Genomic DNA, 22,121 nt, shown 5'->3' on the forward strand with positions numbered 1-22,121 from the left:
GCTCTATGAGGCTGTTGTAACAAAAGATGGCGAATTGCAGATTGTACAACCACACATATCTCATTGTCATGCTTTAGCAAACACTCATTGCTCAAAGATAGTTGATGTAGGCAAGAAGCAAATGGTTTACTACAGCATCTTTAAGTTGATGATAGTGGGTTGGGCCAGTATTAAGGATTTCCATTTCCATTGAAGCAATGTAGGATCCGTTTTGGCCTCTCCATTAACACTAGAGTCTCTATCTTCATTTTGCAGCAAAGGTAAGCGAGACAAAGAATTTGTATTGCCATGATTAGTAGATCTCTGATATTCAATTTGATAATTATATTGTCACAGCAACAGAGCCCACCTTGCTAAACAACTACTAGTGTGTAAAGGACTGGAAGAGCGAAATGCAAAACTAGATGACGTCGTTGATCAATTTCTGTTTGTCTATAGAACTACTTGTCATCAGACGACAGGAGAGACACCAGCTAAACTTCTTCTAGGAAGGCATGTTAGTTTTTCATTAAACCTTCTTCCACCTTCGCCCATCGGTATTCTGGAAACATTGTTGAAAGAAAAGTGCAAAAGTTACAAGCCAAAGCTAAAGGAAGGTTTGGGTCATACAGTGTTAGAACTGGCAATGACATAAGTCATTGCTTGAGGTGATCGAATGCAAATAGGGTCTTGGCTCTCCAAATCCATGGGGCATCCTTTCTCAATAACTTCATGAACGGATTAGTATATTCAGACATCATTGGGAAGAATCCGCTGAAGTAATTTGCCATCCTTAAAAATGGTCTCACTTTTGAAATGTCTTTTGGGTTTGGCTTTTTTCGAATTGCTTGAATTTTACTGTCAGACGGGCGAATGCCTTCAGAATCTATGACGTGTCCAAGGTCAATAGACTTTTGACAGAATTGCTATTTCTCCTTTTTCAAACAAAAACCATGTTGTTGCAAATGTTCTGAAACATTAGCTAGATTTTGAAGGTACCCTTCATCGGAAGCGCCCGTAATAGTGATATCATCAAAATACCTTGCAGTTGCTTTTAATCCACTCAACACCTTATCCATGATTCTTTGAAACAACGCCGGTGCAAAGCTAATTCCCCATGGGAAGTCAACAATATCTAAAAAGGCCTTTATGTGTATTGATCACAAGATATGGTTGACTGTCCTCATCAACTTTAAGTTGATTAACCATCGGATAGATCTAATTTTGTGAAATATTTACCACCAATCAGTACACTAATAAGTCACTTGGAAGTGGAATTGGTGCTAATCGACTATCAAGTAACGAGAAGGTTTTAGTCCCCACAAATTCTAACGGTATCAGATGACTTGATTACATTGACAGTCGGAAAGGCACATAAAGCTGTATCAACAGGTTCCAAAACACCTCGATTTACCTGTCTGTCTAATTCTGCTTCTATCTTTGTCAGAAGATGAATTAGCTGTCTTCTAAAAGGAAAAACCTTAAGTTCAGCATCAGGTCGAACATGGATGCTGACTGACTGACTACAACATCCAAGATCATCACCAAAAACATCGCTGAATGTGTCTAGAACACACTCTAACCGACATTGAAACTGCAACGGTCTTTCAAGAGAACATGCTACGTATTGACTTGTCAAGGATGTGAGAAATGTAATACATACTTGAGAAGACCTGTTTTCTTCTTACCCTGTCCATTCCTAAAAGATTTGATCCTTTGTCGTGCTTCACATAGAACAAAACTGCTATTGGAGGGGTATTGCCAAACATACTGTTCTTGAAATAGTGCCTTTGAAGGACATCAAGTTGCCTGACGCTTTTCTGAGTCTCTGTGTATTCTTTAGTACTTTTGGTTTTCCCAACGCTACCCAAGACTTCTCATTCATTAATGACACATCTGCACCAGTGTCTACTTAAAATTGAATCTGTTTGTGTAATGATAACATCAACGAACAGTTTATTTCCAGCGATGTGGACGTTTTCAGCCATTGCAACCTCTTTATACACACAGACTCGATGCCTTGTTCTGATGAGTTCGAATTATTTGCACTGCTTTCATTGATTCTGAACGTTTTACTTCAGCTACCTCCTTTTACTGTATCTTCATTCCTTTGAAAGATTGGTTTCTGCGAGCTGGTGAACTTCTGACATTCAGATTTTAGATGACTGTAACTGTCACTCCTGGCAGAATAATACAATTCGATGATCTCTCAAGGAGCACTCAAAACTACAAGTGTTTGTCACCACAGTTATAACAGAAGCCCCTTCTCGTTTAGGCTTTCCTTTATCTGATCTAATTTTAATGTGCCTCTTATCTACGAATTGAACTGATTGATCATAACTGTCTCGTGTGGTTAAGACACTGGCTGTGTTTACACTAGGGTTAGAAAACCCGGCTTTGTGCCAATTAATCATAACACCTTACTATGGTATCATGCACAAGGTGTGCTATCACATATTGAGCTTGCCCATTCGCCTCTAATTAGTTATAATAGGCTGTGTGAACTCTTGCAGACTGCAACTGATTGTAATCATGTACTCAAGCTACACTTCTCAATTCTTGTTCAAAAATTGAAACGTCTTCCGACCGCTTTCCGTCTTCAATTGCTTTCTCCAGGTGTAAGAACCACATGCTTGTGATGGAACAGCAACAGCTGTCTGAATCTATGGTCACGACAACGTCTTTCACTGCAGAATTCTGCAAGTTGTGTTGCGGATTCGATTTGCTCAAGAAAAAACTACCAAATCAACACAAAATAGAGCAATCTTCTTTGATTTATTGCTGTGATATGCAATATGAATAAACTGGAATGTTTTGACAAGCGGTAACCCGACCTAAACTCCGCTCTCTTCCTACTTTACAGCAGGGCATAACCCTACTTTTTCCACATTCCTGTCGTAGACTGACCTGATGTATTGTAATTGGTTATGCTAAACAGTAGCAAACCCAGTTCTAAACCTTAGTGTGAACATGACTACTGTCCTTAGCTCCTTCCAATACTAAAGCATCTGCCAAAACTTGTCCCAGACTCCTGCTAAGTAAACCATTTTTTTATAAAACTTTTTAACATCTGATCTTCTCTAAGGCCAGCAACACATCACGAAAGCGGCCATCATACTCGGCAGCGGTAAAGTGGCGGTTGGCAGCTATTTGCTCTAGTCCACCAAAACACAATTGTACTGACTCATCCAGCTGTTGTATTTGACGATGTAGACAGACTCTGCCATTACATTTGCTTTGCGACGAAAAATGATCTAACCTGTTCAATCAGTTTGTTCATAGTATAGTCATTAAACTCTTTCGGAAGACTAGAATTCTCCAGGCGAATGCATAGCTCTTCATGAAGGCACTTAGTGAGCAAGTTTAGTTGAGTTGCTTCATTCAAAGTATGATCGTTCTCTGCCAACTGCACAAAAAATTGAAGAACTGTGTTGCCCAGTGGCAAACATCAAAGGGAGTCTTCGTTTTCCTCTTCTTTGAATAAGCCAATAGATTTACAAAGTCTCTCAAATGACTTGAATCCTAGGACCAGCTATGCCATTTACTGCTAGCGCAAAACAAACGGTTTACAGCACCAATTTGTAGCGAGGAGCACAGAGAATTAGATATACAACAATAAGACATTCTGCGACTGAATGCTTTTGAAGTGATCGATGTTTGATCTTGTTGTAATTCTTGCGATGAGAGACACTAGGTGAAATGATTCAATCAATTTTGAGCCACATTCACACTAGAGAATTCATGACTGTGTCAGGTACAGTAGAAATTTATGACCAAACTTTACGTCAAAACGAGGCTTTTATCAAGTATTTTTAGTAGGGTAATGTAATGGCAATCTTGAAGAAATTTGTGTGGTCTGGCTTGATTCTGAAGTTGTGTGAATGCGGTATGTGCATTTGTTACACTCCAGTGTGACACAACACTGGTGGTAACCGTACAGTATATGGGTACCTTTAATCAGTTGAACTGCAGGATCTATTTTATCCAGGAATGTGCAAAGAACCAGATGTACCTCAACTGGAGGATAAATCTTGGATACATGTGTTTAGTCAGCTGACGAACGCTGCATGTGCATGTTTGCTGTTCGCCCGTCCTAACCGTATCCTAACCATATACCGTATAAGATGAAATATTGGCGGGAATTTATTTTGGCGGATTGGCGGATTTCTTAGCGACAGCCAATATATAATCCACCATCTCTTTGACCACCAGGATATGTTGACATCATCACCCACATGAATCAAGCATCATGTGATGTGGCACGGATGAAGTTACAAGATTAATTGGGCAATCAGCGACAAGCCCAAGTGGCCACGTCTCCTTGGACAAAGAGTTTTGTTTGGCCTACTAGCCAAAAATCCTAGGGAGAACACCAGGCTGTTGTTTGAGTTTATGGATATTCGTGATTAAGGTGTATTGCATTTGACTGATCTGTTTGTAGTATGTTTGCTTGTATCAGCTCTTGTTTGTGAATTCACTCACGGTCATCTACACTAATTTTAGGAGCCAAAATCTTAGGGAAAGATCTACACATTTGTTCCTATAGAACTTTGCTTGCTAGAGTTCCGTTAGTTATCCTAAGGAGACAGCACAGTATTTACAACCTTGAAATTACAACGTTTGAAAGCATAATGATGTGACCTTGTGTTGGTACTAAATTATAAGTTATCGTCACTGCAATCTCAATAAGAAAGTAATCGTGACATTGGGAAAGTTTATAATAACCATTTTACTATGAGAAAGGATTTATACTTGTCTTATTAGACTAAGGAGGAGGCCCAGCTTTGTTTAGCTAGCCACATGCTGCATATTTATTGTAACCAATAATAAGCAACATTGTGAAGAGCCATTGATGTGCGTGTATAACTCAGAATTCATTAATTTTGTGTTCAGAAATACTTTCTGCAGAGTATTAAGTGACTTGATGTTGGTTTGGTCAACTGATTTGTGTTTTAATTGAAATTAGGTGAATCTGAAACATGGGGTCAACAGAACACGACCTGATGGTTCATTGCAATCTGATACATGTACTGCTTGTGCTGGCAGTTTTCTGATGGAGTTTGCTGCTCTTAGTCGACTGACAAACAAACCAGTGTATGAAGTAAGGTTACGCAAACTCTTTGATAAGTGCTCTATTTTCAGTTTTGCATCTTTAACTATTGTAGAAGATTGCTCACAGGGCTATGGAGTCTATTTGGCAACATAGAAACAAAGTCAGTAATCTTGTTGGCAATGTTATTAATGTCAACACCGGGAGGTGGGTGAGGCAAGGTTAGCACCTTGTGCGTACTTACACTTTTTGTGTCATTATTGTGCTAGTTAATTTTTAGATGCTGGTGTTGGAGCTGGAATTGATTCATATTATGAATATTGCTTGAAATCATATATCCTGCTTGGAGATGTGTCTTACTGGGATAGATTTCAAAAGGCAAGTTAGAATGACATCATTGTTTAGTAGCAGTCAAGTGGGAGTTGGCTTGTATCCATTTACATGAACACTGGTTAAATAGTCAGGTCAGCTAGTGCTGGCTTGGTTTGGATGGTATGTGTAAATGCCAGCTAAGCCATGCCAAGCCATGCATGCCATGCCAAACTGAGCTGGCTAGGCTCACCATTTCTAACTTAGCCAACATGGGCTAACTGGGGTAATGTATGTCGTGTGAATGCTACCCGTGCCTGGATGAGAACTGCACATGCTCAGTTGTAGACTACAGTAGATTTACATCTCTTATGAATAGTATGTCAGTCTTGTAAATGTTCCGCACATTTCTCGACTTGACTGTTGTTCGTAAGACTATGGACTAGAAGAATGCGAGCAGCTTGGCTTCTGCCATTGTCAGCATAAGCTAATGCAATTATGTCTACAAGTAGATAAGGTATGCTAACAGCACACCCATTAGCAGCACTGGCTTGTTTCTAAAGAGTGTGTCGTGTGTAAACTTGGGCTGGTATGGGCTGACTTGAATCGGTTCGGTTTGACTCATTATGCATGCTCATGTGCAAACACGATATTAGAGGATGTTTGTATCTCTCTCTATACTTTAGTGTTGATGACTCTTCCAGTGTTCTTATAACATCATGTTATAGATGTGATGTGCTCATTTTCTTAGTGGTGTCACATGTTTGCACTGGATTTGGCACATTTTGTAATTATAATATCTTTTATTTAACAAGTTTTGGCCAAAGCACTGGAATTTGTCATGGATTAGCAAAATGGATGTGGGAAGTTTGATGCAACTAGTCTTCTTTCAGGCTCGGCGAAAGGCAAATTTGGTTGTCTGGCATAAATTGTTTGTGGAAAGGGTTATGAAGTCTTTATAATAATTGCCATATTGTTTGCATACTCTATATACTCTATTTGAAAAATGGTTAAGCAGCTAAGTCTTGGACATTGCTACTTCTAAAGTTATTACAGCAATGTGTAAAATGATATTGGTCTTATTGTTGTAACATGAAAAATCAGTATTCAGCCGTAATAGTTTTCCATTATTGGCAATGGTATTTCTGAAGCACAATAAATTAATCTTTGAACAGTCACGTTCTTGACCTGGATGGCTAGATGTAGCATGCCTCTATTTGTGGCAGTAGATGTCTACTTTCTCCAAGACTAAAATTTATTTGTATGTAACTTTTTACATCATTGGACTGACGTACTCAATGTACTCAATGGTTTTGATGTGCTGCAACAAAGCTATCAACCTATGATTGCATTTCTAGATGGCCCGCAACTTTAGGTTCTAATGTTGAGAAAAGTAAGTCATTGTCAGCAGACCATATCCATTTAAATCACAGTAGATCTTGGGGAGAAATAATCAAATCTACTCATATAGGATAGAATTGCTATCATGATCGTCACTTCTGTGAAATCAAACCTAGCAAACTTAAGGGCACAGTCCAGATGTTGCGCACAGAGTAACGTCGGAGTCCATCTTGAATAATGAATACATTTTTCAAGTTCATCAAAATAAAACATCTTTAAAAACAGCGCTTGTAGACTATGATACAGTAGTACATTTCCTGTATTCTCACTAAAAGAAAATATTCAAACGCTTTGCAGCTTGCAGTTTGACTACCTGTAGCAACGAGACCTTGGCTTTTCTATACTTTGCTAAAGTGATACGGTTCGAAAAGGTAACAGTTAGAACAAAACTTATCTGTTTTTACATTTGCCTAGCTTCAGATTAGGTCCTACACGTGACAGGAAGTGAACGTCGTTTGTCATGTCGACGACGTCTGCGAGAAGCCAGCATTATGCAAGAAAGCACGGAGGCGCAAGATGAGAGTGATTGGCAAGCCAAGGCTGGCAAAAGTTGACTTGATAGAGAGTAAAAAGCATCCACTGGTCCAGGTCTCAATTCACCCTCAATGAATTCGAAGTTTTTGAGAAAGGTCCTGCTGCTTCCAAAGAGGTTTAGGTCCATGACCTATTATGTACAGTATTTTGTATTCTATTTATTTCTATGCACATGTTGTAGTACGTTTACATTTACCATTGCAGCCAAACAAGTACACGTGAAAATTAGCACAATTTCAGTCTAAAATTTACCCCCAAATATATCATTTGGGTGAGTGAATTCACATCTCCAGTCAATCTCTGATGAAAACTCTAGGTGTTGTAGGCATGCAGCATTCAAGGCCTATTGCGTACTAGCAAGCATGAATTATGACAAGCAACTAGCCGTCTCTGGAACAGGCAAAAAGCCAGAGAACAGATTCCACCCCAAGTATAACAAAAGTTTCCACTAATGGACTGTAAAGAGAGTGAATGAAAGCAGACACTACCATCATATAACTAAGGTTGCACACATGAGATCAGGAAGAGCAAACGAAAAAGAAAGAGTATGTAACATCACTGTCAGACAATAATATGACAGCAGGACTCTGAGAGCAGTGGTTGAACTGTTGCTTCATGTATTCCACCAACAGCTGCTGATCTTGCAGAAAGCAGTGTAGTAAGACAGTTGCAGTTTAGGGTGCCTCACCATCCTAAATGTGTCACCATGTTGACTGCATGATGACTGCCATTGCTACTTGTGTACGTTGTGTTGTTGCTTGTCATTACTTCTGCATATGTAGGAGCCGTTCTCTAGATGAAGCATTTCCTGTTCTCTAGCACATTCTCTGTAACCAGCCGAGAAGTGTAGCCCTGAAATGATACTGGCAAGTCGACTATAGGCGCGACATTGACCACAGATTTTTGATTCTTGAAACGTAATCACACAGTCACAAAACCGCACACAAGCAACAGCAGCAGCTTTGTGTTCACATCCTCGTAGACCATGTCTTTCTCTTTTGCACTTATTTCTACACCCAGACGTCACATGCATGCATACACTCTCCCCTTCAGTAGGCTGCAACCAAGGCACTCAATGTGGTCATAATACGACAATAGATTACAATGGTAACTAAACCTATACTTTGTCAACTTTTGGATCGGCTATGTGAGTGTGGCTCGACACAGTAGCCATATTTGTCTCTCGAGGAAGCCATTTTATTCTAGGCGTGGCTGGCAGCCTGCACTCAAAACGTGCTTTCTACCCAAGGCCAAAGCATGCGCATAAATCTGGACCTTGCTCCTTTAATGCTGGTACGTTATTGCCAAATATATGCAAATATTAAACACTATAGTATTAATGACCAGGTTTTTTGCATGATGAGAGAATTTGAATGTCTTTACACACATCCAGACAGAAAATGGTCTTTAACAATTGATTCTAACAACTATTTAATCCTGAGAAGATGTGCATTAGGGAGTGTGCAACCTTTGCTGAGAGAATTAAGGCGCAAGTTTGACATTGCTTCAAATATGATCAATTAGACATTTACAAGTAAGTTTGATAGTTGGCATGTTTGTATTGTTTGATGCCAATGGCAAAGCAAACTTTCTAGTAAATACATAGATACGCACGTTTAGGGATGCTTATTTTGTTGTCAGGAATGATGGTTCTTAGCTCGGTTGCTACATTTTGGTTTCTGTTGCAATTTTTATATTCTGGACGTTTTTGTTCATTCTTCTGATACTGATATTTTGGAGCTAAATACTTTTACTGTTGAGTGTTTGTTGTAACTTTTCTGTAGCATTATGGTGGTATTATGCGCTATATCAAACAGGGTGCCGCTTTGGTGGATGTTTATCTTGGCAATCCACATCAACGAGCGAAGCACTTTATGGATGCTTTGTTAGCATTTTGGCCTGGTCTGCAAGTGCTAACAGGTGATGTAGAACATGCAGTGTCAACTCATCACATGCTTTTTCACGTAATGCGCCAGCATAAATTTATTCCAGAGGTTTCTGTTTCATTCTTTACTTGTTACTAGCTTACTTTAATTAAGTTAAGGTTTTTGTATTTTAGGCATTTACAGTTGATTTCAGAGTTCATTGGGCTCAGCATCCACTCCGCCCTGAATTTATTGAGAGTACTTACTTCTTGTACAAAGTCTGAATAGTTTGCTTGTTTGCGTTACAGGTAGAAATCATGTTTATGTATTTTCAGGCTACCAGAGATTCTCATTATCGTAAAGTAGGAGAAGAAATAATTGATAGCCTTCAAAAATATGCTCGAGTTCCATGTGGCTTTGCTGCTGTGCATGATATTCGTACTCTTGCACACGAGGACAGGTACTTGCTCTCGTTGACAGCTGTTAGATGTTGTTGCAGTTGTTGGATTTGGAAATTTAGATTGGACTCGTTTGTCTTGGCTGAGACTTTCAAGTATTTATATTTGCTGTACACAGACGACCATGAGTTACCTTTTGATATCAATTCATTTCTGTTTACAACGGAAGCTCACCTGCTACCTCTTTCTTTGTCACGTTTTCAATACACGCCTGAAGATATTGTTAAAGGTAAGGCAAGGTTTGGGTTTTTATGTTGTTTATTTGCTGAATTTTGATGATACTTATTCCTGGAATGGTAGTACTGTATAACTGGTTATTTCTGCGATCATGCGAATTCAGCGAAGAAACAACAGAACGCACAAATAGAGTTTGCAGATATTTAGGCGTATCCTAGGAGTCCCAGTAAGTTACTGTTCCAACACATGTACATGTGTGTAACTGTCTTCCTGGTTGGAACGCAGAAATTTAATTTACAGTATTAAAACTTTTGTCTAAATTCTCAAATCACAGTAATCCGTAGAAATAGCCAATTATACGGTACTTTACACTGTGTGTTTGTTGCAACTCATACACGTGCATGTGTGTGTGCCTGCGATGATCTGTGCATAAAAGAGTGAATACGAGATTAGGGTACTGTATTAGGCGGCTATGATTGTGTTTGCACGGGCAATGTTGTTATTCGCATATTTTTAGTTACTCGCTAACTTAGGTCTAGCTTTCTCGTACACTTCTAATTCTTTTTTATGTTATGGGGCTTTAATTGAAGTAAATTGGAATTACTTTTACTAAAGTTAGCTCTGTAGGTCATGCATCTGTGAGGGAAGGCTAGAGCTAACATGTTATGTTTTAATCTTATATTAGAAGAGTGAGAACAGATCAACTGTTGATCTCAAGGTGCCGGACTAGACAGCTAGAGTTCTGTCTATTAGGTAGATCAGCAAGAAACGGTTGGAGTGATCAGCACTGAGCAGAAGCACTTTGCTGGCACTGATTTAGACATGTTTATATTGAATTGAGTTAACGTTAACCCTAGAAAAACACATTGTCAAAATGTAGGAACCCGAGCCTTCTGTAACATTGTATGCAGACGTTGTAGAGCTCACTATAGTCTATGAAAATATGGAAGAAATGGAACCAGTGATTTTGAATTAATGTTGCCGCTGCAGAAGTTGGTAACTGGCTCAGCGGAATCAGATATTTTTACATTTTGTTGGTCCAGAGGCAATATGTACCAAGAGTTTTTCTTATCTTCTAGGTGAAGATGCAAGGGCGCAGGACAACAGCGACATTTATGCATTAGCCAAGAGCAAACTGCCAATTATTCCTGTTTTAGTGTTTGATTTCTTTCTCCTATTTCTTATGTCGTCATCACCTTCTAAGTAGGGTAAGTGGGGTCTTTACCCTCAACTGGGCACCCACTAACCCTGCAGATGAGTTCCAGAACGGTATATCGATTATTGATTGCGTACGCTACGGGAATTTCGCCAGCTCTGAACAGCACGCCCAGTAGATATCAATGACTACCAGGAAAGTACCCTGACCCTCATTGCCAACAGTCCCCACGCCCGATCACAGAAACTCCCCATCGACGGAAACAAGTCTACTGTCACAGACATAGCCAAATAGACAGTGAGAAAGAACAAACAGACTCGTTTCATTATATTGCTGTCGCCACCCGGGATTAAACCCAGGCCATCATGGTCAGAGAACCAGAACTCTGACACTAGACTTAATATTATTATCGTTAATTCTTTTTACATCTGACATCATGCAAATGATGTATAGTATCCTCCAGGGGTAACACAAAGCTAAACACAGACATCTTGAATAGACAGGACACTAGAAATCATCTAGCTGCCATGCCAATCTGTAACTTTTTGGCCATAATTAGAATAAGTAGTCCAGAATATTCAGTTGAACCAGAATAATGGCCATTAATTCTTTGTTTGTATATTAAATAGCCAGATCTTTATAATTGTGTATCTTTGCAAATGACAGGAATGTTAACATTTGTGGTTCAGGCAGTTTCAATGACATGGTTGATCAATCATGTGTGAAGGATACAGCAGGTCGAATATGTGACAACTTGGGCAGCGCGTTTGGTGGAATGGTTCAAGTTGCTGTTGGACTGAGGGATGCGTTAAGTAAATCATTACAGAGAGAAAGAATTACCAAGGCACACTGCCGCTCTGAGAAACCTCAGTTAAAGGAACGGTAGACGTGTTAGTAGCAATTATCTAATGCTGTCGTTGGTTTTTACTGTGTTTACATGTTCTTGACAGATTAAAACCTGAGGAGACTGATCTTGGCAATGCCGATCACATTAATATCTTAGCCGATATGGGCGTTTTGGTTAAGGAGATGAAGGATGGACGAATGCAGTTTACTCATGATGCTACTAGGGTATCAGTTTCTTCATTTGAGATATGATTTTTCAGACAGAAATGTTGGAACTGTGTGAGGTGCAGGCTGCAAGCAAGAGACATAGTGAGCAAGGTATATTGTTTATGCAAGAGCTTGTTCAGAGAGTCAAGATGCAGCAACAAGGTTGGTGTCACTGTATATTTTATGTTTTCTCATCTTACGAAGTTCATGATATGTATGAAGAAGGCACTCAGATGCCCGTTTATGTGGAGATTTTGTTTCCTGCTGAATACAAAAGGAGTTTTATGGCTGGTCCTGCAATTTTCGGTCCATCTCTACTCGACGATTCAAGTCTAAGTTTCAGGAGTGTGCATTGTTTTACAAAAATATGTATTTTGTGTTTACGTGTAGCATGTGTTATTGGAAACATCAAAGTTGCAGATCCGCCCGAAGCCTGCGGCAGTCTTGAAAATGGTCAAACTCTTCGCGGTCACGTGGCTTTGATCAGACGTGGTAGTTGCACGTTTATTGAAAAGGTGTGTGTATATGTCCTTGTGTGCGTGTGCGTCTGTGTGCGTCTGTGTGACGCGCTCACACACGCGCACTCTTGCCATGCCAGTTCACACTGGTATACCCGTACCGGTTATTTCTGCGATCATGATATTTCTGCGAATTCTGCGAAGAAATGACGGAACGCACAAATATAATTCGCAGATATATAGGACTATCCTCGGGGTCCCAGTAAGTCAGTGTTCCAACACATGTACATGTACCAGTAACTGTCTTCCTGGTTGGAACGCAGAAATTTAATTCGCAGTAATTAAAACTTTTGTCTAAATTTTCAAATCTTTGTAATTTAAGTTAAGATCACAGAAATAATCGGTTATACGGTATTGTCCTATTGGAGTGCGTTTGGCGCTATTGGGGTTGAAAGTATTTGAATTCAGAAAGTGCAGCTTGAGAAGGTTAGTTCGTGATGGGCAACAGACTGTCTCATCTTATAGATTACTGAGGTTTATGCGTTGAATGTCATCTCTTTAGTAAATTTTGTTGAATTACTAGAAATGGCAACAACAAAGAATCTTTTACGTGTTACTTGTTTTCATTGACCCATGATTGGCATATTTTTTTGTAGAAATTTAACGTAGAGTAAAGAATTGCAGTAAAGAAAATAATATGACAGTGTTTATGGCGCAATAGCTGCATGCTCATACAGCGGACTATATTTGTTACTTGTACCATTGATTTTTAAGCGAGCGTCAGCCACATCTGATTTTGCCGTAGTGAAATAATCTTTTTTGCTTCAGCTAATTAAATTTTCAAATTGTTTTGAAAATTTTTAAGCAATCCTATACTAAACTGCGTATAACTTATATAATGAACGAAACTTGTATTTTATGAATTTCAAATTTAGGCGAAGATTGTTGATTAATTTTTCTATTTTTCAGGTGATCAATGTGCAGTCTGTTGGTGCAGCGGCTGCTGTGATTGTTGGTTTGTTGTGGCCTCATTTTATGCTTGCGTGAGCAGGGTTAACCGGTGTTTCTATGCAGATAATAGACCGGCGGAGCCTGGGCAGTTGCCTTTTGCAATGAGTTCTGATGTTCCCAGTGAAGTTTCTATTCCATCAGTTTTTTGCCTTCAAACTGATGGTGATCTGTTGTGGAGTTATGTGGTTGAGAATGAAGTAGTGCGAGTTCGTTTGTCAGGGGATGCCAAAGGTTGTTTACCTGTATAGGAATATTTAGTAAAATAAATTGTTGTTTATTCTTGTTTATGTAGAACGTGATGTACGTAGCTGACAGTAAATCGTGTCGCAGAATTGACAACCAATGCAATTTTGATCACCGCCATTTTCGTGCTACTGCAAGATACACAAAATTCATCATGTAGGTGACGGAGGGTAACTGAATTAATACACCCAGGTTTTGGGGTGACATCAGTGACTTTCTAATGTACAAACGTAACGTATTATGTGCTACTTATATTTATTTGCGTTTTAATATATGTGTCGAACTTTCTGAAGTCATTTTGTGCGCTAGAGCTAGTACATACATAGTGGAGGTTTTGGACCACCTTGTGTATGGATAGTCTAGTCGGCCGTGAACCACCGTGTAAGTGAGCGGAAGCGGTCAGTAAATATTTTGACACAGATTCGGGAAGTCAATTGACTTTGCAAACCTCTACCCGATCATACACGTCGACGTGTCCAAACATTGAGACAAGTTGAAGATGAGCACGTCCGACATCGAAGTGCGATGGCAGCTGAGTGCGGCCCCAGGATGGGGTTATCACGTCTACTGTGCGGTCTTGAGTGATCGAATGTGAGCGTTTATGTTAATTAATGTAACCTTATATGGAGACATGAGTTACGTCAAGTGCGGATTCACTCTGACCGCTGGTCAGAAGGAAGCGCTACGAAATGCTCATCAAAAACAGATGGGCTACACCTTGCGATTGCCTCACTCTCGGCTTTCGGGCCGGAGCTGATTTTCTAAGTATTACCAGGACGCAATACAACAAGATCACCAAGGCAAAGACCGATTGTCGGAATATCGAGTTGAAACTATCCAAGTCGCAGGTAACAAAGAATGATGGAGCAATCGGTGCCATCATTGCTAAAATAATGCCCCATATCATCAAACACGCTCCCAAGGTACTCGGCACCCTAGAGGTCTTGCCGCAGCATCGAGTGGAATACAAAAAGCCATCGCTGGTAGTAGAAAGAAAGCCAGGCGTAGTGGTGAAAAGCGTCATGTACGACGAGTGATGAGGTTGGGTCCATTGATGGGAATAATGCTCGGCAGACTAGCAGCTCCTCTCCTGTTTGTGGCCGGATCCTCGGGCAGCGCTGGCGGCGCTGGATTGAGGTTGCTTGGTCCCCGCTGGTAAAGGATCAGCCGGTGTCAAAAAAGGACGAGGAAAAGCAGAGCTGCCAACTCTCCCGGATTGAGCGGAAGACTCCCGCATTTTGGACCCTTCTCCCGCCCACCCTCATTTGGCATCAAATCTCCCGCATTCTGACTATTGGTGGGCGTGCCTGTTCTGTGTAACCATACATAGTACATACTTGATATCCGGATTCAATGTCTATGTGCATGCAGCGCCTCTCTCTCCATCCGGCTTCTTCATACATACAGACATAGAAGGCGGAGTCGGTCAGGCAAAACTGTCCGGAAGTGAAAAGGGGGAGCGACTGCCTATCCTAGACTACCAAGGAGTTGTATTGCTGGGAAAAGCGATCGAAGAAGGGCACAAAACAATAGAATCCCGACTAGCCTCGAGAAAGTGTATACCTCGTTCTTATATTTAATTAATCTAGGCATATATTTTATTAACAACACGCAGTATAGTACGTACAAGTTTTGTGTTTCACATTTGTTGCACTTTGCTTATTTAAGCCAACGAAAGTCCAAAGGGGGAGGGGCTGGCTGCGCGAGACTATATATAACACCACTGTGTGAGGTGTAACATGAAAATTTCTGAAGTGAACCCACCTTGGTAAAGACCAAGAACAATAGGATACCCATGAAATCTGTATGTCCTGTATGTGAAGCCAAGAAATCCAGATTCATATCCATGGTTGCATTGAAGATGCCCAATTAAAGAAGGTGGGTTTCTGGGATTGATAAGAGTCTGTTTGGTTTGGGCGCACGCTGGTCTGAGGTTGCCAGGCACTGGTGGTGGAGGTAGTAAAACCATAAAGGGTAAAAAATTAGGGTGCGCGGACCAACTCGTTGAAGAATTTCCTAGACCCATGCATCAAACGTCAGTTTCCGACAAGACATGTGATGGTCAGTGGTGTGGAGGGTACGTGTGTCAGCAGATTTGGTCGATATGCATGCAGTCTTTCTCAAAATACAACGATGGAGTCAAGTATGTCCTCAACGTCATCGACGTGGTTAGTAAGTACGTGTGGTCGATTCCTCTGCACGATAACCTTCGGCAATGCCGGTCTTCTAGGTACCCTAGAATATATACAAATACAAACTAGCAAGATAAAATATGTTCATAAACAGAAAGACTACATTAATTAGTACACTAACATATAAACTAACGTATCTATGCAAGAAATTTCTGTATACGGTAATACTCTCTAATGATAGATTTACTAAAATTCGAAAATGACTGTACAGATCGTAAACTACATGGTAATAAGTTTTACAGAGTTGTTCCTCTATATTTAAGCGTCCTCTTCAGTGCTTCTGTTTTGGGTCGAGGACTAGAGACAGAATTGGTAGTACTAACACGAGTGCATCTTTCAGTTATCTCTTTGGTTGTCTTAAACTTGTCTGTTATTGACTTGGCCAGAGAACCACTAGTAGCTTTGTATGTGAATTTCGCCAGCTGCATCCTGTGTCTGCATTCAGCAAATCTCAAGTGCTGAAACAATGGTTTGCTGGATTCCAAAAATGAACTATTTGTTATAACACGTACAGCTTTCTTTCCAACCGATGGAGTCGTTGATTCTGTGTTTTATTCAATGATGACCACGCAACAGCAGCATAGTCAATGTTTAGGCTGTATCACAGCTTTATGGAAATAAGAATTTTAATCGAACCGTAATAACGCATCGCTAAAGAACCGGCAAGAATTTTCAAAGGTATCACCATCGTGTATCTCTATGTATAAAGGAGACCTGTCGTGTGTGTGTGTGTGTGTGTGTGTGTGTGTGTGTGTGTGTGTGTGTGTGTGTGTGTGTGTGTGTCTGTTGTGTGTGTGTGTGTGTGTGTTCGTGTGCGTGTGCGTGTGCGTGTGCGTTGTAGTGCTGTAGCTCAATTGGTTAGAGAGTGCAATTGGGGAATAAAAACATCCGGGACCTTCCAGGGTTACAGGTTCAAGTCACAGTGATGGCGAGCTATGGCATAATTTTCTTAAGCAAGAAACTTACACACAATTGCTTCTCTCGACTCAGGAGTATAAATGAGTACCTGGTCAATGAATGGGGTGGACATGACCGCCGGCTTGGCCCTAACATCATGCAGCTGACGGGTACGTGGGGTTTTGGTGCCCAGTCCCAAAGCTGCGCCATAGTCAGTGCCCCTGAATGACTCTGGCCAAGCTCCAGGTGGATTGTAGCGTTGACCCTAAGCCTCCACGTAGCGCATGTAGGCTCTGTCTCTAGAGGCAGGGGAAGCTATCTCCGCAACTGACCTTAAGGTTGACGTCATTCACGAATGACGTGAAGGGCTTGACATTTGTCCATTTGTCCATATTTGTGCGTGTGCGTGTGCGTGTGCGTGTGCGTGTGCGTGTGCGTGCGTGTGTGTGCGTGTGTGTGTGTGTGTGTGTGTGTGTGTGTGTGTGTGTGTGTGTGTGTGTGTGTGTGTGTGTGTGTGTGTGTGTGTGTGTGTGTGGATTCGTAGGTAGGAGAGGATATACTAAAGGCTATTTGGCAAGTGGTATCATTCCGCCTCCTGACATACTACTGATAAAGCTGCGCCAAAGGCAGCCCTGTCGTGGGAGCAGTATTCAGGACATGACGACGTTGTTTCAAGTACAAGTGCAGAAGATCAAGATTCAGATAAAAGCACAGCAATGGTGACAGGCGATTCGGGAAGAAATCAAGTGATCAGGTGGATAGGGAGGTGAGAGCCGTAAGGATGAGGAGAGAGCGAGACATTTGAGCTCTGATCCTCAACAGAAACGAAATCAGGAAGTGGAGTATGAATGTCAAGGCAGCAGAGGCGTAGCGTATGTCTCGTAGCACCGTAAAACGGTTAGTCTCCATTTTCTAGAGGTCACGTACGTTAATATACGTTCGTGAAGACATGGACGATGATTGACAAGTTGTTTGGGTAGTTAGGACACTAATGGTTGTCTAGTATAATTGTTAGAGGGGAGTGTGATAAGGGCTGCGCATGCGTTGTAAATAGAGTTCTGCCCAACATTGCATAGATCACCTTGGTCTCGGAATCCTTGCGCAATGTAGGTGTTGCACCAACGCCCGCCTTTCGATCGCGATCGAGGACACCAGAAAAGAAGTCCTGCTTGGAACCCGGTGTAGTCGATCCAATGGAGTCCGTAGCCAACGGCTTGGAAACTTTGTTTTATCTGTGGTATTGCCTCTTGTATTTCGCCCATCCTTAGATCGGACACGTCAACCTTTGCTATGAACACCCCGTAAGATCGACACCTTCGTCTAGCTATTCTACGTTTTTCGAGAAACTGCATCTTGTCTTTTCGATCTTCACGAATCTAAGTGCATCGTATCGTGGATCCTAAATTTCTTGCGAGCAGTGCCGCGTGTGTAGGATATGCACTCCGCGATGTTCGGTTTGTGCCCAACGTATTTCGTAGAGCCGTGCATGCGTATATCTCGACCACGATGTTGTGTGCGGCCCCACCATCGCTCATCGTATATACAAGATGTGCTTTCTCGGACTCGAACCGTGTCCTCCTCCCGTAGGTACGCAAACAGCGGCAACTCCACGAGGGGTGAAGGTGCATGGGTGCGTCCTTGGTGCTCGGCAAATGTGACCTGAAATCAGTAGATATAGATGCATTAATTGGGTGCATCTTATGAAGAGGTAGCCTGATTTGACGTAGTTGCGAAGGTCTTTCCCTCGTTGGAAACCTTTCATTTGGTATCGTGGTGGCGTGGTTAGACATGGCTACAAAAATATTTTTGTTCCTGCTATATAGACATGTAGATCCACATGTCTGTTTCTTTGTTGGCTACCTTGTTGGCAACCTTTGGTATCATGGTAGTGCGGTTGGACATAGTTGCGAAAGTCCTTTTTCACCGCTACGTCTACGTCTACATATTTTTTCTTTGCTGGCAATACTAAACCTTCGGTGTCGTGGTAGCGTGGTTGAACACGTGGTCTTTTCTTTTCCGTTATATCTAGGTTCACGTAAGTTTCTTCTTCGACACCTTTTTGCAAAGGACTGGTAAGATGGTTGATCATAGTTGCAAAGGTATATTTTCCTCTTTACATATTTTTTTTCGTTGACAACATTTGGTATCGTGGTAGCGCGGTTGGACGTGTTGCGAAGGTCTGTTTGTTCCCGCTATATACATGTCCACATATTTTTTCTTCGTTGGCGACCTTGTGAAGTTTGGTACGGTAGCGTGGCTGTTCCGTCTTTACCCAGTATTGTGGTGGTGGGTGTTCCCTATAACCGCGAGGACGACGACAAGCATAACACAAAGCAGGTGTTATCTTGGTCAATTGGGTATGCGATATAGGTCGAAAAGAAACAGCCACTTGTAGAGGTAGACAAATTGTTGCAAACGAAAGGTTTTGCCAAACATTTTGTCTGCTCTCCCAGCCAAACAATTGACCTCTCAGAGTCTCGAACAGAGACTGTGTAGTGCAGACTCTATTGGCGCCGTGCCACCTCTTTAGAGAAGAGTCCATACAGACAGGCGGTCTATACTACTGACGGGAGTGTATTTGTAAGCAATGTAGTGACAGTAGTCCTCTTTGGTACTTTTATATGTTTAACTAAATTAGTTTAGCATGGGACTAGTGGAAACACGACCCACATGAACACATGCATGTAGGCCAGCTTACTGCCATTCAGTCGTCTTTCTTGTCTTGCCCTTTTGAATATAATTTTGACACTCAAAGAGTAATTTGAAACCAAGAACAAACTTTATTTATAAATGCCACAGCTTATGCACGACTTATTAAATTTACTTCTTATGGCGATCTGCTACAACGACTACAAGTCGTTTGTGTTGTCACACCTGTTACATTTGCATTCATATGTCAAAGTTTTTATTGTCCAATACGTTTGCTAAATTCCCATCGGTAATTCATTTTACCCGATTTCTATCTCATACACATGTTATCTCTATTTGTGAAAAGACCACAGTAAGTCTTATTGTCAAGAGCTGTTACAAAATAATGCTTCTCTTGTTTTCTAGTATCAACAGACGATGACAACTACCGACGTCAAGATCATCATGCTTGAAAAAGCATCAGCAACAAGACCAGGAAAGTTATGATGCCTATATATATAAAATAATCAGAAAAATATTAGACGAAATCTATGTGCACAACGACAACGTATACACCCACCGCTACTTAGACTGTTTATCGAAGCTCCAGCCAAAGCTGGTCCTTTTGTTAGTGTAATAGTCTCATTTCCCCAATCAAAAACAACATTATCATCAAGAAAAGAACTCTTGAGATAAGCGGTGGTTTCACTTTGTGTTCTGTTTTTGTAAGTAATTTGTATTATTTCCTCTGACGTAAAGTCCATCAAAGAACAAGTCCATCCATCACCTTTGTATCCTAGATCACCACCGTTTAATGTAGTGCACTTAAATGCTAAGATTTTTACATATATGTTACCTTCTTCACATGAACAAGTGTAATGTCCAAATTCGTTTATGCATTGAGCATTTAGATCACACCTGTCAAGGCCTCGGCTGCACTCGTCAATATCTATTTTCAAAAATTTAGTTAGAAGCGTATTCTTGTAATAGCAAGTCTAACTTTCTCCTGATGATCAAGTAAGTGCCTACCGTCGCAGTAGTTCTTGCCATCTCCTGTTAAACCTGAAATAATTGTATCAATTAACGTTGACACTAAGACACTAACACTTTAGCTCGATTCGGCTACTCACTTACCGTCATTGCACAAACAGTAATACGTGAAACGCGCATCAATGCAAGTTGCATGTTTGTGGCACAACAAAACTTTCTTCTGTACACCGAGCACTTCACAAGAGTTGTCGTCTGCTTAATTATTTACATGTCAAATGTTGATGTAAAGACCTAATTTCTAACCAACCGTATGGAAGGAGTTTGAATTCAGGTGACGAGTAAGGATGGTTCCATGCTCGAAGACTTCTCCATTCACAATGATACCATCCTTCTATGCTTTCCTGTAAGGCAGTAATGCGAAGACTCAGCTTCTGAAAGCTAATCCTGCTTGCAACTACTCCTCTTGGTAGTTCACTTGCTGCTTTTCCTTTCATGCCAGATGAGCGATGAAATTTCCAAGCAACTCGCATAAAATTTAGCTTCTCTCCCTTGCCTTTACTGCAGTCACACCAAAATCGATATTTTAGTACATCCGAACCTACGGAAAATACTGTCGAATGTTGTTCTTCTGTCTTTGATTTTTGGTAAACTAAAGCTTTCCTGCTAAACCCAACAGCGATTATTCTTTGCTTGGTTACGAAATCTAAATGCACATGAACAATTTACTATAGTTGTATACACATACTGTAGAACACCAAGAGCGTGCACTATAGCTTGCGGATAGTACATCAATAACTAACCGTGAAAAACAATTTCAACATGACCTTCTGAATAAGTCCAGCCTATCAAAGAGCATCAACATTAGCTTTGCTACACAACGTCAACTGAACTACCGCACTATTGCAGCAAATCTGACATCACCAGCGTCTTACTTACTGAGTTGTTCCAAGAATTTTCTCGTCTCAGGAAAGTGAAATGAGCACTTATAATTTGTGACGTGTTTTACCTGAATAGGTGGTAACGTCACAGTTATATAAGACGTAAACGATTTTTTGTGTCCTGGATTGTTGTTTTTGAACTTCTTGTATAAATCAAACCGCTCCAAAGTACGTTTTTGAATTTTCATGCCTCTGAAGATCGGATTAATGGCAGACGTAAACCACGACTTCTTCACATTTGGGATGTAGCCATAGCCTTCGCGAAATAGGAAATCCAATTTACACTTGAATTGTACGTTCCTTTGTCCAAGCTCCACCAATATCCGGTTAGGACCAATAATGTCCACTTCAGGATAGTATTTGATGTGTGACACTTCATTGTGCAAACTTTAATAATCAACCACGCCACCACGACAGTTATGCATATAAATTATTACTTACAAACGCTCGAAGGTAGCCATGGTTTTCCTAACACCGCAGAAGCTGAATGCAGAAGTTTGTTTGCTTCCGCAAAGCCCCTCGAAGTCCATTGGGTGACATCGAAACTAGATATTAGTAAAATTATATTTGCAATAACATATAAAGGAGCCATTTTAAGAGCTAAGTATTGATGTTGCGGTGACAAACGGTTGTACTGACGTCACAGACAATCGCTGCAACGTACTGTGTAAATGTTAATTAGCGACTTGCTGGGCGTCAGGGCAAGTTACGGCGCCTCAAGTGTGCATGCATTTTGATAAAATTTAGAACATTAATTAATAGCAGAACGTTTAGGATTAAAC

General features: G+C 40.8%; 2 protein-coding genes across 4 annotated transcripts; one reads left to right on the forward strand and one right to left on the reverse strand.

Moving 5' to 3' along the window:
* The first annotated feature begins 52 nt into the window (after positions 1 to 52).
* LOC134185673 (ER degradation-enhancing alpha-mannosidase-like protein 3) lies at positions 53 to 13,986 on the forward strand. 3 transcript variants are annotated; one of them, XM_062653517.1, is made up of 15 exons: positions 4,946 to 5,080; positions 5,145 to 5,250; positions 5,310 to 5,407; positions 9,058 to 9,267; positions 9,333 to 9,416; positions 9,474 to 9,598; positions 9,659 to 9,825; positions 11,619 to 11,811; positions 11,880 to 12,000; positions 12,066 to 12,144; positions 12,205 to 12,312; positions 12,373 to 12,497; positions 13,410 to 13,455; positions 13,515 to 13,682; positions 13,744 to 13,986. In XM_062653517.1, the coding sequence occupies exons 1-15, from the start codon at positions 5,033 to 5,035 to the stop codon at positions 13,761 to 13,763; spliced, it is 1,698 nt and encodes a 565-aa protein (XP_062509501.1). In that variant the 5' UTR covers positions 4,946 to 5,032; the 3' UTR covers positions 13,764 to 13,986. The 3 variants fall into 3 exon arrangements, with proteins under 3 accessions (XP_062509502.1, XP_062509501.1, XP_062509500.1); XM_062653518.1 differs by lacking the exon at positions 13,744 to 13,986 and adding exons at positions 53 to 106; positions 169 to 260 and having other exon boundaries at positions 12,205 to 12,497; positions 13,410 to 13,658; XM_062653516.1 differs by having other exon boundaries at positions 12,205 to 12,497.
* A 5,688-nt stretch (positions 13,987 to 19,674) lies between these two features.
* On the reverse strand, positions 19,675 to 21,965 carry LOC134186135 (uncharacterized). Its single transcript, XM_062654053.1, has 9 exons — positions 21,781 to 21,965; positions 21,338 to 21,712; positions 21,202 to 21,243; positions 20,709 to 21,104; positions 20,546 to 20,653; positions 20,441 to 20,473; positions 20,268 to 20,360; positions 19,992 to 20,207; positions 19,675 to 19,921 (listed from the first exon to the last, which is right to left on the reverse strand). Exons 1-9 carry the CDS (start codon positions 21,929 to 21,931, stop codon positions 19,875 to 19,877), a joined length of 1,461 nt encoding a protein of 486 aa, XP_062510037.1. The 5' UTR covers positions 21,932 to 21,965; the 3' UTR covers positions 19,675 to 19,874.
* Between the last annotated feature and the right edge of the window lie 156 nt (positions 21,966 to 22,121).

The sequence above is a fragment of the Corticium candelabrum genome, chromosome 10 (assembly GCF_963422355.1).
Source record: "Corticium candelabrum chromosome 10, ooCorCand1.1, whole genome shotgun sequence".
NCBI classification, from domain to species: domain Eukaryota; kingdom Metazoa; phylum Porifera; class Homoscleromorpha; order Homosclerophorida; family Plakinidae; genus Corticium; species Corticium candelabrum.

Bases quoted from the DNA above. Each gene is read 5' to 3' on its own strand.
- LOC134185673 (XM_062653516.1), top strand. From the start codon at position 5,033: ATGGAGTTTGCTGCTCTTAGTCGACTGACAAACAAACCAGTGTATGAA. The intron at 5,081-5,144 runs GTAAGGTTACGC...TAACTATTGTAG, and splicing joins CAAACAAACCAGTGTATGAA to AAGATTGCTCACAGGGCTAT. The intron at 5,408-9,057 runs GCAAGTTAGAAT...ACTTTTCTGTAG, and splicing joins ACTGGGATAGATTTCAAAAG to CATTATGGTGGTATTATGCG.
- LOC134186135 (XM_062654053.1), bottom strand. From the start codon at position 21,931: ATGGCTCCTTTATATGTTATTGCAAATATAATTTTACTAATATCTAGT. The intron at 21,713-21,780 runs GTAAGTAATAAT...TGCACAATGAAG, and splicing joins ATGGCTACCTTCGAGCGTTT to TGTCACACATCAAATACTAT. The intron at 20,654-20,708 runs GTTGGTTAGAAA...ATAATTAAGCAG, and splicing joins ATTCAAACTCCTTCCATACG to ACGACAACTCTTGTGAAGTG.